Raw genomic sequence first — 17796 nt, forward strand, 5'->3', positions numbered from 1 at the left:
ACCATTTCAGTTTAATATTTACATTATTTCAGCACAAACAAAACTCTTATACGTGTAATAGAGTTATTTTCTAAATCAAATCAGTATATATTTTCTATTGAAGATATAGGCTACAGAAGCAATATTTGAATTGTGATTGGTGCCATATATTAGGAGATTTGACAAAAATATGAAATTATTTTATAATTCTTCTGACAAACCAGCCAACCAGAAATAAAAAACATCAATATTTTTATTTAGAATATTGTCCATTCAGCCTGAAAACTTTCCTTTTAGGGTTTTCTACTTTAGGTTTCTCAGTACTTACCACTGACTCTTGCTTTTCTACATTAAAAAAATGATTTTAAACTATCATTCTGTTAAGGTATTTCAAAATGTAATTTTTTATTATTCATTCAGTTATTTTAAATGGCAACATTTTATGCAAATTCCTTTACCCTGTAAATTGGGTAAACCTACTGTGATTATCTATGTGAACTATTTCCTTTGCATCTGAGAATTAAACATAAGAGGCAGTTGAAGAAAGTATTCTGGCCAAAAAAGCAGAATTCATATTTTAATGTTGCCCACTTGTTTGCTTATCTCCCAACTCGACAAGTCGAGTGGCTGACCCAGGGTGCAGTGGGATGAACTCTGGAGGTGTGGGCACACACATTTACACCTGGCCCGGCCCTGCATCTCCAAGCCACAGTTCACCCCCAGACCCTACAGTAAGCTGAGAGCAGAGAGGAATGCGCCCGCCTGCAGGCCTGAGACTTGCCCCCTCAGCGAAGTGCTCCCAGGGTCTGTGTGGGGTGCACTCTCTTGCCCTCTGTGCTCCCACCCTTCCTTTTACATCATCTTCACTCTCATACTGTTTTTTAGAGTAATTCCCATATCTGCTATAATTTTGGATCTTTTTTTTCTGGCCGTTCTTTGGAATTCTTCATAGCAGCTTCCAAGACCAACAGTCTTCCTTAATTAAAATATCTCTCAGAAGTCACAAACTTGGGTGTTTTTCCCTTGTATTAGTTTTTGTTTTTGTTTGCCTCTCAGTAAAATGCCAAGCTCTTCTAATTGTATTTTTAGATTTCAATAAAAAGCTGGACATAGAATCACTTAACTCTCCTCTTACAATCCCCTGCTTTCCTGGGTTCTCAGCCTGAAGCCACTTTTCTGAAAGGCTCAGGTTCCTGCATCCACCTGGGTTATACCCTCAGCTTCTCTGCAGGCGCCACTGTCCACACTGATCTTCACATGGCCTCTGGTTCCAGTCCAGGTTACTACTAGTCCCACTGCATCTTTGGGTTCTTTCTTTCACCTGGACCATCCAGATACTTGCATTTCTAAAAATAACGTAATGGTCTCCACATTATATCCCCAATAATCACCGGTGTTTCTCCCCCAGGGATTTAATAGCCTTGCATTTTGCCCCATTCTGCTTTTAAAAATCACCGTATAATCACCTTAAAGTAAGCTGTCGTCTTGACCTCATCAGACTTTAATTTTTCTTCTGTTTATCTCTTTAAGTGCAATACCATCCATTTGCATATTATTAAATCATAAATGATCATTAAATGATTATCAAGTGATGATTAAATCATTAAGTCATTGTGATGAAAAGGATCACCTTTTAGAGAAAGAGTGTTTTGAATATTATTACTAGAAACATGTCTTATGGGGCATTTTTCAAAAGACTCAGCTTTTTTTACCTAAATAGTAAGTTGATGGATCAAGGAAACGTTTGTGATCAAAGATAAGATTTCTATCTGAAATTTTGAACTTTGTAGCAATGTGAAATTCTAAGTATTATTACCATTAAATCTTATCATTTATAAACAATAATTTCTAATAGTTATTAACCACTCTTGAACTGCCAGATTCTGAGCTAAATATATTCTGTGTCCAGAAAGTCGACAACTGTTGTTGGACCTCTATAGACAACAAGATTAAGTATTAAGAGGTTAGGTTATTTACCCATTTGTTGTAAGAGGCACAGCTGTACCTCAACCCCCATCAAAGCTGATGACAGAGTCCTGACTCCCAATAAATATTCTCTCTAGCTGTACAACCAGCACGAAATTATCTCTATGCTCTCTATTTGAAAACAACAATGCTTCCTCTCTAAGTTACTCGCCTTCTGGTTTACTTACAACTGAAATAGATGGATTGAAATGTCCAGCAGCAAGCAAACAATTTCCTAACATCAAGGACTGGGTATTAATTGTATCAGATTCACCAAATAAACATGTACATCTTCATAGTAGTTGTCATAAATGTCTGCATTTTAATTTATTAGTGATTTCAGGGCAAAAGTCTGTAGATACCAAGTATTGCTACAAGCACACACATATTTGCATTCATTTGCTCACTTTGCCCGGTTCTCACTCTTTGAGGCTTCTGTCTCCACCGTTGTCAACAGGGATACGTACCTCTGCACCACAGAAACAGGAAGGTGGCGGGGCAGGTAGAGCTCAGTTAGAGTGTGCACTAGTTCCAAGGGCCAGGTAAAACCACCGATGAATTATCATTCCAAGGATGATTTTCTAAATTAACTAACTTATTGAGTTGTAGTTCACATACCATACAATCTACCAACTTAAAGTGTACAAGTCAGTGGTTTTTATTATGTTCACAGATGTGTGCACTTCTCACTAAGTCAGTTTTAGAACAGTTTCATCAATTGAAGAAGAAACCCGTAGCTTTCAGCCACCGCCCCCCACTCTGTCTCAGCTCCAGGCAGCCAGCAGTCTGCTCTCTGCCCCTACAGATTCCCTATTCTGAATTTCCATAGGAAGGCAATCATCAATCATGTGGGAAAGACCATTAACTTTCCCGTAGCTAAGCTGAATGGTTTTGGCAGATCAGCACCGCATTCAGATGAATAAGAACATTGTCCATGATCTCAAATTGATGTTCCTTTAGGTGCTTCTCCTGTTCCTGTCGACTGTCTGTGATTTTCTGTTTACAAGTATTCTCCTTTCTCTGAATGGATCTGTAATGCTGAAATCTATTATCTTTTTCTTTCTGGAGCCCAGAATATGACTGATTGATTGTAATGAAAAGATTGAGTTGAAAGGATTTATTTGGCAAGATTCCCAGTGTTATTAAAAACATAACTGAGTTTGGTTTAGTGGAATTTCACGGTTATACTGGAAAATCACTGTATAGTCTCAAGCTCAAAATGCTTTAGCTGAGGCCTTATATCCTGGTACCTATAGAACTAGCTATAGAATTGATTATCCTTTGTGAAAAGGCTCTCTCAAAACTAAGTGGTATACTTTTTAATATTTTCTGGGATGCACTTTAGATTGTCACCTCACTTTTTCTAATCTCATTTTACCCTGGATCAACCAAGCTTGAGTAATTCATTTACTTTCTATAAACCATGGCCAAAAGCCTTGCAGCCTGACCGGCCTCAGGGTAGGTCGGGGAGAGATGATGAAGGCAATCTGCCCTGACCTCAGGTCCTTCATATTATGGAGGGAAAGGAGACACTGTTCAAAGTGTCATGCAGAGAAATGTGGTCCCAGGCATGGCCCAGGGCATGTGCACAGAGGCTGAGGGAAGGACTCTGGCTGTGTGTGAGCAGAGTCTTAACCTTACACCTGGCTAAGGGTCAAGGGGAAAAGCACTGGGGGCCAAGGGGTCGTGCTTGCGGACAAGGACAAAGGTCCAGGATAAAGCAGAGGGGAGGCTGAGGTCACTGGACCTTGGCTTTTATCCCACGTGCAACGTGAAGCCTGTCACCAATTGTAAACAGGGGGAGTCATGTTATCTGCTTTCTGGCTGGAAGGTTTTGAATCTCCCTAGTTAGGTCCAGAGCTAAATCTAATTTACTTCGATAAAGCTGGACTGCTCTCACATTTCATTAAATAAATGAAGGCACAGTGATCTTCAGTTCCAATCTTATCTTCTGAGTTTTGTCTTAAAAATCTCTCTCTAATCAATTAATAAAGTGATCTCCTTAAATTAGCTTTAAAATTCTCTCAGAGCCTCAAATGTCTGATTTAAAAAATAGTAAAAATTTTGGATTCAAATCATTGAAATTTCAGAAGCAATTTTACATATAAAAGAAAAATGTTGACCAAACAGGGGTTAGTTACACCTTATTATTAAAAGATAGTTGTAAGTCTCAGGTATTGAGGGAAGGATGGATAGCTGAGTTGACCCTCAGAAAACTGGTACCTCTAGACCAAACCTGGGAGAGGCTTCCCACTCTCCTACCGTGGTAGCCTGCGCTTAACACCCGAGCATCAAGAAAACCTTTGAATTCAGTACTGCAAGGAGAGAAGACTGCCAGAAGCAAACACAGCTGAAGGAAAGTGCTACGACGCCAGCTGCCGGCCTAGAGTGACATGCATAGGGTTCTCCTCTGCCCCGAACACCAGAACCATATCTGGATAGATCTGTTTTCTCTTTATGTCACATAAAACTTCATCACTGTATGCTTTGTTTTAATCAGCATTTTCTTCTAAGAAATGGAGATGTATTCTGAAAATTTTTCCCATTTTTGAAGTATCTCTAGGAACTATCTGTAACCATACACCTTTGATTCCATTGTTCACCTTCTTAGTTTCTACTCAAAATCTTTCTGCAAAGTATTTTCAAGAGTGAAAAATTTTAGGTCTGAGAAAGCTTTAGAGTTCATTGCTTCACTTATTCATTCAACAAACATTTCAAAGCTTAAGAAAGCATATTATTCCAGGCACAGATATCACCTCAATGTAGGAAACAAATTTGATCCCTAGGTTAGGAAGATAACCTGGAGTAGGGCAAAGTAACCTACTCCAGTGTTCTTGCCTGAAGAATCTCATGGACAGAGCAGCCTGGTGGGCTACAATTCATGGGGTTGCAAAGAATGGGACACGACTGAAGCAACTTAGCATGTGCACACAAGCAGGAAACAAATAGCCAAACCAAATAGCCAAGACAAACACATAAATAAGTCCGTCACCGTTGCAGAACTTACTCTGTGGTTGGGGACAAGGGAAGGAGAAAGAAGATACATGATGAATGTAGGAAATGAAGAAGACAGTAGAAGAGGAGAAGCTGATGAATATAATAGAAGATAGAACAGAATGCAGGCATGGGAAACCCAGAGCCCTAGCCCTGCACATGAAGCTCCATGGGCCCTGATCCTTTGGGCTTTCCTGTGCTCTGGAAGCACACATGTGCACTGTGCCCTCTGTCACAGTCCTGGGCTCTGATCATGTGAGGATTGTCCTGGACAGGATCAGGGCACCGTGACACAGACCAGGAGGCAAAAGCAGGACCCAGAGCCGAGGAAGCTCACACCAGAGACTCTGCCCAGAACTGGTGTGGGTGGGGGGTGAGTGTCTGCTCGGTGAGATGTGGTGAAAACAGGGGACTGATGGGTGGGTTTGAATTTCACCCTGGGTAAGGCAGCTTTCAATATTTGTTTATCACATCTCTTCCTAATACCCCCAAAGCAGAAAGGACTACTTGTCAAGAAAAATTTCATAGTCACTGCTTTTCTCGACTGTCTCCTCTCTTGGGCTTTCCAGGTGGCTCAGTGGTAAAGGATCTGCCTGCCAATGCAGGAGACGCAGGTTCGATACCTGGGTCAGGAGGGTCCCCTGAAGAGGAAACAGCAACCCACTCTGGTGTTCTTGCCTGGGAAATCCATCCCTTGGACAGAGGAGCCTGGCGCTACAGTCCATGGGGCTGCAAGAATCTGACTCAACAGCATGTGTGCATTGTCTATCTTATTTTTAAGTTTATTGAAACTCGGTGCTAAAAATGGACATTCATGGGGAAAATTGTCTATTCTAAAATAATTTTTGCCCTTGAAGGGAGAAAGGCTTAGGGATTTACTTATTCTGAAGCTGCAGAAGCCCCAGTGGAATTTAGATCTTCTTTTGAACTACCCACATTAAAAGTGCCATCCTTACCTTCTATGTGAAATCGTACTGTTTAATGAACTTACTTGATTTTTAAACTATTGCTTTCAACCTTCTCAACTCTGTTACATAAAACTGTAATTTATACAGTTACTTCAGGAATTTATTTTCTTCCACATAAGTTCCGTTACTTATTTTTCTGTATTTTTTCCTATCTCATTTGGTCCGTTAGCCAAAGCACTACTGCATTATTCTTGGAGGCTTGTTCTTTAGTATACGCTTCCATATAATACTGATGACCTCGCCCCCTCCATTAAGCATATGCACACTCTGCTTTTTGTCCAGTTTATGCAGGCAGAGGTCTGTCTAGCCACTTAGCATTCCAAGGGGCCATTGCTTGGTTCTCAGCATAAAGCAGCTGAGCCAGATAATGGAAATGCATAATTTTCTGCTGTTTGGAACCCGAAATAAGAGTTTCTACAATGGATAGCGTGGCTGGTCATTGGAGGAAATGTCTTTTTAAGGCATCACCATATTAATCTTAAAAAATTAAAATTTTCAAAGTCAACTATTATTAATTCTTGGATGTCACAGTGAAATTATAAACAGATGAGCTTCTTGGGAGCACAGTCTCCTTGATAGAGCGATTCCATGAGTTTATTTAAATTCTATTTAGTGTCTGTTCACCTGCTATCCTTGGCCTGTATAGTTTCTGAACTAAAAGCTGAGTTTTTATTCTTTTGAGATTAAAAAGTGAAACGTGTGATTTTTTTCTTTCCAGGGGGGAGCGGAACATAACATTCCAGTTGTGGTTTCAAAAATCTCGAAGGAGCAGAGAGGTAAATTGTTCAGAGGGTGTCCTACGGTTGCTTCCTGAGTGAGTCACAGTTCTGAGGAGCAAGGCTGTAGTTCAGAACCAGGAGATTGTACGAAATCTCTCAGTCCAGTTCCCATGACCAGGCCACATGTGGCTGGTTCTAACTATGGAGTTTCAGACCCTTATCCACACCCAGCCCCCTGCGGTGGGGCAGGCTGGTCTTTTAAAGAAACATGGAACTGATTCTATTGTCAATGGATTGACTGTCCAGATGTAGCCATTTTTCATAGACACCTTAAACTTACAGGAACATGAGAACATTTAGTCCTTCCAGACTGTAAGATCTGAAATGATGGGATTAAATGGAAGTGTCTCAGCATGTGTTTCAGTACTTGAGCTGAATCATATGATTATTTTTGGAAATTTCCATTGCTTGTGGATCTTTTAAGATGCTGCCCTTATAGACCATTTTACTTTTTCCTTTAATTACTTTTTCCTTTAATCCTTCTTCATCTTTGCTTTTGCCCTCAATCAATTTTGGCTTTATTGAATTAAGAATTCTTACTTCTGTGTGAAGAAAGTAGACAAGGCATAGCCAATTCTCCTTCTCCATTCACAGCTGAACTGTCAGGACTGCTGTTTATTGGGGACGCAATTCTCCAGGTATACATTTTACCATTATTTTCCATGTGTCACCAAGATACAGTCAGTTCACAGTATGCTCTTCAAATTCTCTCTCACTTTCCATTGCAGATAAATGGGATTAATGTGAGAAAATGCAGACATGAAGAAGTGGTGAGTCTTCTTTACCTTTTCTAATATTGTTATTTTCCCCATGTGCAAATGATTTATGGCATTGATAAAAACTTCCTTTTTTCATTAGGAACATATGAAACTGGTCCTGTGTGATATCAGATTTTCAAATAATCTCTTACTTGTTTTATTTTTCATTAGAAACAGATCAGTGACTATCACCCGGAACAAAATGTAATTCAAGAAGTACTAAAGGAGGGCTATTTGCTATGTTTCCCAATTAATCCCCACAGTTTTCCCTTGTAGCTCAGTCAGTAAAGAATCTGCCTGCAATGCAGGAGACCTGGGTTCGATTCCTGAATCAGGAAGATCCCCTGGAGAAGGAAATGGCAACCCACTCCAGTATTCTTGCCTAGAGAATCCCATGGACAGAGGAGCCTGATAGGCTACAGTCCATGGTGTCGCAACAGTCGGACATGACTGAGTGACTAGACCACCACCAGAGCATGTCCACTAAGCATATCTCTAGGTGAAATATACCTCTAAATCTTAGAAAGTTTTTGAAATCTTATACATTCTCAGTTGCTCAGTCCTTTCTGAGTCTTTGTGACCCTATGGACTGTAGCCCGTCAGGTTTCTTTGTCCTTGGGTTTCTCCACACAAGAATACTGAGTCTGTTGCCATTTTCTTCTCCAGGGCATCTTCCCCACCCAGGGTTCAAACTGGCAGGAGACTTAAGAGACGTGTGCATGTGTGTGTGTGTGTGTGCACACGTGCCTGTGTGTGACAGAGAGAGACAACATTTAGAGATAGTTGATCTCAAGGCTCTGGTTTAGCACTCAGCAGCTACACAAAAAGGTCAGCAGTGTTTATTGTGAATTTTCTTGGATGTAGGTAAATGTGCAGACCTGAATTCCGGGCCTCTGATGTCCTGATTCACTCGGTGTAGGTGACCCAGGAATTTGTCTTTCATCAGCCAGCCCCGTGGTTTCATGTCAGCAACCTCTAATCGGCATTTTGGGAGAAGCTGGGAGGTGGAGGAGCTTCCTTGGGGCTGAGAGAGGACTTAAAAAAATGATGCCAGAAAGAACAGCCAGTGTCAGGCGCTTGGGAAATGTTTTTCACGGTTGATTCAATAACACTTATAGAACCTTCACTGAATTTCCATATCAGCTCATATGGGAAAGGAGAGAGAAGAAATTATGTTTAAAGGTTTGTACTCAGGGGTCAAACAAAATGAAAATACCCTGAGCCTTCGGCTTCTCACAGCTTCAGTTCATTTGGTTTGTGAGGACACGGCACCTCTGCTAACAGCTACTTGGAGAAGACTCTTCTGACATATTTACATATTTCAGACCTCAAAGAGGCAGCTTCAAGTGTCTGAAAAGCTCCACCTCCACAAGCAGAGTTCTGGAGGGTTCTTTGTGGGATGGACAAGGAGTGTCCCTTTGCATCACTCCTCTGCTCTTTCAAAAATCCTACTTGGTCCCCTTTGGCATCCCTGGTGAGCCTCGCAGAAAATTTATATACTTCAGATCTTACACCACATCAAATAGATACAGGGAAAAGCAACATTTGAGAACAAACTTTTGGACAAATAAGAATAAGCACAGCACAGACCGCTCTGTTCTGAATATATGTAAATTCCAAATAAAGCCCTGTAAGCAGAGATATTTTAACTTTAGTCTTCTTTTCAGAAGTACAGAGAGATGTTAAACTCATTGTTCAGGGAGCAAGAACAGGTGAATTCTCTTCCAAAAACACATGCTATCAGTGGAGTCCGGTTTGTGATTTGTTCTTCAGAGACATACAGTGAGCTTACAGGAACTGTGTGGGGCTTTGATTGAATAGATCAGAGTGGCCTGAAAGATTTGTGATTGTTGTTCAGTTGCTCAGTATTCATGTCCGACTCTTTGCAACTCCATGGACTGTAGCACGCCAGGCTTACCTGTCCTTCACTGTCTCCTGGTGTTTGCTCACACTCATGTCTACTGAGACAGTGATGCCATCCAATCATCTCATTCTCTGTTGCCATTTTCTTCTTCTGCCCTCAATCTTTCCCAGCATCAGGGTCTTTTCCAACGAGTCAGTTTTCTCATTAGCTGGCCAAAGTATTGGAGATTCAGCTTCAGCATCAGTCCTTTCAATGAATATTCAGGGTTTATTTCCTTTTGGATTGACTGGTTTGACCTCTTTGCTGTCCAAGGGACTCTGAAGAGTCTTCTCCAGCACCATGATTCAGAAGCATCAATTCTTTGGTGCTCAGCCTTCTTTATGGTCCAACTCTCACATCCGTGCATGACTACTGGAAAAACCATAGACTTGACAATGCAATCCTTTGTCAGAAAATTGATGTCGCTGCTTTTTAGTATGCTACTAGGTTTGTCACAGCTTTTCTTCTAAGGAGCAAGTGTCTTTTAATTTCATGGCTACAGTCTAAAAGATTGGAACATGCTCGAACTGTGTTCATTCTATTTCAAAGAAAAGGGACTTGAGATTGTATTGCAAATTGTATGTGGCCCTTTATAATAAGCTTTTATTCTTTTGAGAAGTTTAAACTTATCAGCTTTAAAATGTAGATACTGATTTTTTTTTACCTGGTTCCAGTCTTTCACTTTGCAACAGCGATTAGCAACTTTTTATCTTCATTGTCAATTATCTAAGTAAGCAAACTGACTGACACCTCAGTGGGGCTGATTTTAATTAAATGTTTAAGACCAGACTTACAGGGGCAGAAAAAGGCACCACAAGCTGAGAGGTATGGATAGTTTTAGTGCCTCAGTCAGTGCCTCAGAGTCCTTAATTTAGAAAGAAACTGAGAAGGTATGACCGTAGGTTGTTTGTGCACCTGATTCTCTCTTGTTCACCTGCACAGGTCACTGCTGTTAGAAGCAGCATCGTTCTTAGCTGCCTTCTACAGGAAGCCATGGCTTCTGTGATGTGCTGTAGGCTGAACTGTGTACATGGGGATCCCTCCTCCTCACCCCTGGGTGCTCAGGGGATTGTGTAAATGGAGTTCTTTACCCAAATGCCTAGAAATAGATCATCATGACTTCTGCATCTGTTTCTCACGTTGCCAGTTGGGGTGAGTGATCTCCACTCCAGGCTGTACCCACCCCACCCTGGGAGGCCTCTTGATACAAGAAATCAAGAAAGGAAAGCTCCCAGTTTCCATATCAAAAAGGATTAGCCCAGGCACCAACTTTGAGACATACATGTCCTAAAAAAGAGTTTCATCCACTCTTTGTTGTTATGACCTTACTCATAAAGAGCATTAGATAATTAGAAGTGAAAATAACTATCACTCTAATTCTGAATTTGTGAATTTGAACCAAACTCTACCAGAGTGTGTAATTTTTACAACAGCAGAAGGAGGAGCTCAAATTATGTAAATTAAAGGATTCATTCAAGCAATGGTATCAAATTTTGATAAGAGAAACATAAAATATTGCTTAATATAATGTTGATTGTTATAATATGTGCTTAATTCAAAATTTTCATCGGAATAAAAATAACATGTACCTTTTTAGCTCAATCAGAAAATGACATTGCAAGGGTTTATATCACATCATCTGAAAATGAGGCATTAGTTTATATACTAGAGGTTTAGTGAGTTACCAAGAAACACATTCAGGATGTGACTTGGGACTACAGATCAATTTAGACCTTGATGAAAAGGTTAACTTGTCACTGAGTTACACACCATGTTTTACCTAACTGCTGACAATTCCCAGTATGTTCTCAGTTTGGAAATAGGTTTTAAGATCTAACCGATTAATATTTTCCTCAAGGACTATGACTATACTGGACTTTTTTCCTTTGTATCAACTACCATCAACTAAAGCCACACATGAAATAATTTAACTTTTAATATTTCCCACTGGTTTGGGAAATATTAAGTGCAAAGGCAAAAATGTGGGAAATATTGTTTATTGAATCTGTGAATTTTGAAAAGCAATAAAATATCCAGAACTCTGTGATTTCGAAAAGCAATAAAATATCCAGAACTTGCCTTTTTTACATCCTTAGGTTCTCATTAACACCTTTAGGAGTTCCTTTTCACAGGTCTGTCCCCTAATTAGGTTATGAATAGAGACAGCACAGGAGATAAGTTAATTAATTTTCCTCCTGGCTACAGACTCTCAGCCAGTCCCTATCTGGCTATTAACAGGGGTCTGTACTTCATTTCATTTCTTTGGTTTTTGCCCAATGTTTCTTTTCCTGTCCCAGGATCCAAGCCAGATCACAGGGAGTTGTCAAGTGTCCTATGGCTCCTCCGGGCCGTCATAGTTTCCAGGGCTTCTTTTTTCGATAACACTCACAGGTTTGAGGAGTATTGCTCAGCTGTTTTGTGCAATATGTCTCAACTGGGAGTTTTCTGGTGTTTTTCTTGCAACTAGACGGGGTGTTTGTGTTTCAGGAGGAAGGCCACAGAGGCACAGCCCATCCTCATCCCGTCTCACCATGTGTACGCACCTTCCTGACTGAGTGGCCAGCTGTGGGCAGAGACTGAGCTTCAGGTTTCTCTGCTTGAGGCCCTGCATGCTCCCCCCATGCTCTGCTCTGAGGAAGGGGGTCACTGTGCACACCCCGCCCTCAGTGGTAACATGCTTCTCTCTCACAGGTTGGGCTGTCTGCCTACGTTCCCTGGAATTCTGTTGCACAGGAGATTTGTCTGTTTATCCTCAATGTTTAAACTTTATTCCATCTTTCTGATAGATCAGTAAGGGTTGTGGACCTTGACCTTGTACTCTGGGCTATAAGCTCTTTTCAAGTGGTTTTAGTGTTGCTTTGCAATAGTCCTTGGACTTTGGTTCTTGTTTTTGTTTTTTTTTTAGCACTTTTTCAGTTTGTGGCACTAAAAGTTGTTCTAGGTGCATCTTGCACATTTCCTGCCAAGCCAGGAATCACCCATTTCTCCCAGAGGCCCTGTTTTCCCTTGTTGGAGAACATCTGAGAAACTGCGTTCTTGGAGCTGGGTGCTCATTGCTCTGGAGCAGCTGTGCCTCCGAGGCCCCTCGGCTCACAGGACAGGAGGCGTGTGTGAGTGTGTGTTTGTGCCGAGGTGCTCACATACCTACTCACACATGTCCATGTCCATGTCCACGTTAGGCTAAACATGACGCTACATGGCTGCCTCCAAGGAAAGCCATCATCACGTAGATGAGCGACTAGAACTAGCCCCCTCCCTTTGCTTATCTGTAACCCGCCTCTTGATGAAAGTGAAAGAGGAGAGTGAAAAAGTTGGGTTAAAGCTCAACATTCAGAAAACGAAGATCATGGCACCTGGTCCCATCACTTCATGGGAAATAGATGGGGAAACAGTAGAAACAGTGTCAGACTTTATTTTGGGGGGCTCCAAAATCACTGCAGATGGTGACTGCAGCCATGAAATTAAAAGACACTTACTGCTCGGAAGGAAAGTTATAACCAACCTAGATAGCATATTGAAAAGCAGAGACATTACTTTGCCAACAAAGGTCCGTCTAGTCAAGGCTATGGTTTTTCCAGTAGTCATGTATGGATGTGAGAGTTGGACTGTGAAGAAAGCTGAGCACCAAAGAATTGATGCTTTTGAACTGTGGTGTTGGAGAAGACTCTTGAGAGTCCCTTGGACTGCAAGGATATCCAACCAGTCCATTCTGGGGGAGATCAACTCTGGGATTTCTTTGGAAGGAATGATGCTAAAGCTGAAACTCCAGTACTTTGGCCACCTTATGAGAAGAGTTGACTCATTGGAAAAGACTCTGATGCTGAGAGGGATTGGGGGCAGGAGGAGAAGGGGACGACCGAGGATGAGATGGCTGGATGGCATCACTGACTTGATGGACGTGAGTCTGAGTGAACTCCGGGAGTTGGTGATGGACAGGGAGGCCTGGCAAGCTGTGATTCATGGGGTCACAAAGAGTCGGACACACCTGAGTGACTGAACTGAACTGAACTGAACTGAACCATCTTCCATCTGTCGATTTAATTGTTCTAACCCAGTACACATGTACAGCAGGATCAGGATGGCTAACCCACTCACCAGTGGGCAAACTCCATGAGGACAGTAGAGGATTGGTGTACATTTCCTTTTTGCCTTTCGTATTCTAGATTTCATTAGTTTTAGGTCAGTTCCACTCCCCCATGCCCTACAGGGAAGTGGTTTCAGACACTGATAACACAATCTTGTTGCCTTCTGTTCTTCATCCTAACATCCCTCAACCTCCCAAATGACTCCTTTAAAGGTCTGCACACATCCAGGCTCACTCACCTTTTGCTGCACACTCTACAAGTTTTGACAAGTGCACAGCATTGCGTCTCCACCATCATGACACCATGCAGAAGAGTTCCACATCCCTAAAATATCCTCCTCAACCATTCCCCCTCCCCCACACCAATGATCCTCTGGAAATAACCATCTCACTGTCTTTAGAGTTTTGCCTTCACCAGAATGTCATACAGTTGAAATCATAGAGAATGTAGCCTGTTCAGACTGGCTTCTTTCACTTAGCAATGTCACTGAAGAATGATCCATGTAATTTAGCTCTTGATGATTTATTTATTTTTGTGCACCAAATAATATTTCAGGGTCTGGACAAGGGAATATTAAGCAATTTCACTACAGTTTTTCTTTAACTCTGTTTACCCATTGGAGGATGTTGTGCTTACTTCCAGTTCACAGTGATTATGAATGAAGCTGTTATAAATATTTGCATGTAGGTTTTTGTGTGGACCTAAGTTTTAAATACTTTGAAAATAACTTAGGAGGTATATTGCTGGTTGTATGGTAAGATTTTACTTAGTTTACAAGAAGCTGTCAAACTGTCAGTCCCTCCGTAAAGGAGTGTCCCGTGCTCTGTATCCTCAGCCACAACTGCTGTCTCGACGTTTGTGAATCTGAACCATGTGGGCAGGGGTATCTCATTCTGCTAATGTGCGATTCCTTAATGACAGATGATGGAGGACATATGTTCATATGTTTATTTGCCCTCTTTATATTTTCTTTGATGATGTCCATTCACATATTTTGCCCACTTTTACATCCAGTTGTTTGTTTTCTCGTTGTTGAATGAACGAAGTTTTATATATATACATATGTGTATATATACATAGGAAGTAACTCTTCGTATATATTGGATACAACATAAATAAATGGTTTAAAGATATTTTCTCCCTGTCTGTGGGGCAGAAAATTGCTTTTTAATTTTCTTTAAAGTATATTTTACAGAACAAAAGTTGTTTTTTTTTAATTTCAATAAAGTCCAACACATCAATTATTTGATGGCCATAAAGATTGCTTTATTTCCTTCTTTAAATCTGTGTAACCTTAATTTATGTTTTGTTTCCATCATATTAGAAACAAGTCTGGAAGCTTGCAGCATGATTTGAATACTCAAATGAATATGAGAAAATATGTCCTTATATGTCATTTTCTTGTTCCTGGTCTCAGTGGGAAAATGAAATGAAATGAAGTCACTCAGTCGTGTCCGACTCTTTGCGACCCCATGGACTGTAGCCTACCAGGCTCCTCCCTCCATGGGATTCTCCAGGCAAGAGTACTGGAGTAGGTTGCCATTTCCTTCTCCAGGGGATCTTCCCGACCCAGGGATCGAACCCAGGTCTCCAGCATTCCAGGCAGATGCTTTAACCGCTGAGCCACCAGGGAAGCCCTCAGTGGGAAGGGGTCCAATTTCCCACCATTAAGGGTGATATAAGCTGTGTGGGTTTTGTAGATGTTCTTTATCAAGTTGAAGAAATCCCCCTATATTTCTAGTTTGCATAGAGTTTTAATCAAAGAAGTATGTTGAGGCTTTTCAAATGCTTGTCCTACATCAGTTGATATGAATATACTTGTTTTGTTCTTTAAATGTTTGATGTGGAGATAACATTGTTTGAATTTACAATGCTGAATCATCCTTGCTTACCTGTAATAAACCCAGTTTGTCGTGATGTATAACTCCTTTTATACATTGTTCGTTGGGTTTGATGTACTAATGACTTTTTGAAGATCGTTGCATAAATGCATTTGGGGCTTCCCAGCATCACATCAGCTTTCCTCAAGGGATGTTTATCTACCTGGCACTTCAACTTGTGAGCCAGTGCCTTCCAACAATTATGTTCCACAAACAAAACTGAGTCAAAAAAAGGAAGATAGACCATAAATCCCGTAGAATAACACGATGCAAAAATCAGCAGTACAAAATGACGGAGAGGGTGTGGAGCCCCAGGAATTTTCACTCATTGCAGGTCGAAATGCAAAATGATGAAGCCACCGTGAAACACCGTTTGACAGTTTGTTGCAAAGTGAAATGTTATGTTATACAGGAGCATGCATATTCACAAGTATTTAGCCAAGAAAAATAAAAACATATGTTCATAGAAAAATATGTATAGGAGGTTTTAGTGAAGCTTTTATTCTTAATCACCAAAAATTAGAGCCAACCAACATGTCCTCGACATATGAATGGATAAACAGACTGTGCTGCAACCAAAAGTGGAATACTCTTCAGTGATAAAAAGGAGTGATTGTCTCAATCGATGCAGAGAAAAGCATTTGACAAAATTCAACACTCTTCCTTGATAAAAAATAACAAGCAGGGAATAAAAGTAAGCTACCTCAACATAATAAACACTTTAAATGAAAAACCCAGTGTTAATATCATACTCAGCAAAAAAAGCTTTTTCGCTAAGATCAAGAATAAGAAAAAGATTCCCACTTTTACCAGTTTAAATCTACATAGTATTGGAAGTTTTATCCAGTGCAATTATGAAAGGAAAGAAAATACATCAAAATTGGAAAATAAGATGATCTCTGTTCATAGATGACATAATTTCATCATTTTATTTTTGTGGATTTTAAATTAAAAATAATGAGACAGATAATAACCATGCTGTCAGATATTACATAGAGTTATGCTGTGCTGTGAACCACATCTAAAAGTTTCTTTCACACTGACTTGATGGTGAAAGTCTGTTCAAAGATGTTTTATGTTCTTAACAAAAGTATAATTTGATGCTCAGATACAGATTATTTTGTGGAATCTAAGATTGATTACAAAATTATTTGCTTTCACATCAAAAATCAGCCTGTAATTAGCAATAAAAATTTCTTTTCGAGAGAATTACAGGTTGTGAAAATGAGGGAATACACAGTTGTATTTAAAGTGGTGTAGCTCAGATACTGAGTGAAAGACACAAAACCATGATTAGCATTATTTTTATTAACAAGTATTGTGTCCAGGGAAAGACTGAAGGCAAAAGGAAAAGAGGGTGGGCAGAGGATGCGATGGTTGGATGGCATCACCCACTCAGTGGAGGTAAGTTTGAGCAAACTCTGGGAGGTAGTGAAGGACAGGGGAGCCTAGTATGCTGCGGTCCATGGGGTTGGACAGAGTCAGAAACGACTTAGCGACTGAACAACAGCAACACCTATGTCTAGTGCACACTCACATCTCCTGGATAAAACAGCTGTGCTGGAAATTGTGTTTGTCCCTGTGAGGACTTTATGGTCTGAGATTGCAGGATCCACAACGCAGAGCCCCGGTAGCATAACGTACACTGTGTCATATACAGTGTATGATATAAGGCATTGTCAGATGCTAGTGATAGACAATATACTACATTTGCTTCACTTTGAGAGCTTTATTCTTTCTCCCTATAATTACTTGTGCTCCATCTATTCAAATAATGTGAACTTTATGTTTACTGGGTAGCAAATAAATCTGACCAGATCAGATGAAATTCAAACCCTTTTCTCTTTCCCTACGGTGAACCTTGTGAGGAGACACATGAAAGATGAAAGGCTCTCCATCTGTCACTCTGGATGTCAGGAGGTAAATCTCAGCATCCCCCTGAGATGTTTCCTCAACAATTGGGATGGTCATACACATCTCCCAGTTACTTCAGAAGGAGCTGGATAGTTAGTCTGGGAAACATCAAGAATTCCTTTTAAGTTTCTTTGCCCAAGCAACGTCAAAAACAATGTGTGATGGTTCTTACTGGGGTCCTTGACCAGGCACTGCTGCTGCTCTCAGTCCATGCTGTGGTTTCTGCTCAGTGATGAAAAAACAGAGTTCCTCCCAGCAGTGAACAGAAACAGCGCTGGACTGGAGTCCCAGCAGCATGTGCCGCACGGCACAGACTTGCTGATTGAGTCTCCCGTTTGTGAAACCCAGACAGGAACTGCCAGCTGCGCTGGTGAGCCACGGCCCTGTAGGTCCAGTGGTCTGACTGTCCTCACCTCATCAATCTCCTTCCTCTCCAGGAGCTGGTCTGAGCAGGTGCTCTGTCTGGGGACACAGTTGCCCAGGTTGCTATGGAAACGGAGCCAGACTAGATGCAGGAGTAAGAGCAGCCCTTCTCCTCTCATTACTCACAAGGTGAACCCTTCTCCTGCTC

At 40.9% G+C, this 17796-nt stretch overlaps 1 protein-coding gene across 1 annotated transcript in view; it reads left to right on the forward strand.

Annotated features, from left to right (window-relative positions):
• SNTG1 (syntrophin gamma 1) overlaps positions 1–17796 on the forward strand; it is a 260259-nt gene that overhangs the window by 144172 nt on the left and 98291 nt on the right. The window contains exons 5-7 of the mRNA XM_052651830.1: positions 6625–6682; positions 7280–7323; positions 7414–7455. Coding sequence (XP_052507790.1) covers positions 6625–6682; positions 7280–7323; positions 7414–7455 — 144 coding nt within the window. The remainder of the gene's footprint in view (positions 1–6624; positions 6683–7279; positions 7324–7413; positions 7456–17796) is intronic.

This window comes from Budorcas taxicolor, chromosome 14, assembly GCF_023091745.1.
Source record: "Budorcas taxicolor isolate Tak-1 chromosome 14, Takin1.1, whole genome shotgun sequence".
Taxonomy (NCBI): Eukaryota; Metazoa; Chordata; class Mammalia; order Artiodactyla; family Bovidae; genus Budorcas; species Budorcas taxicolor.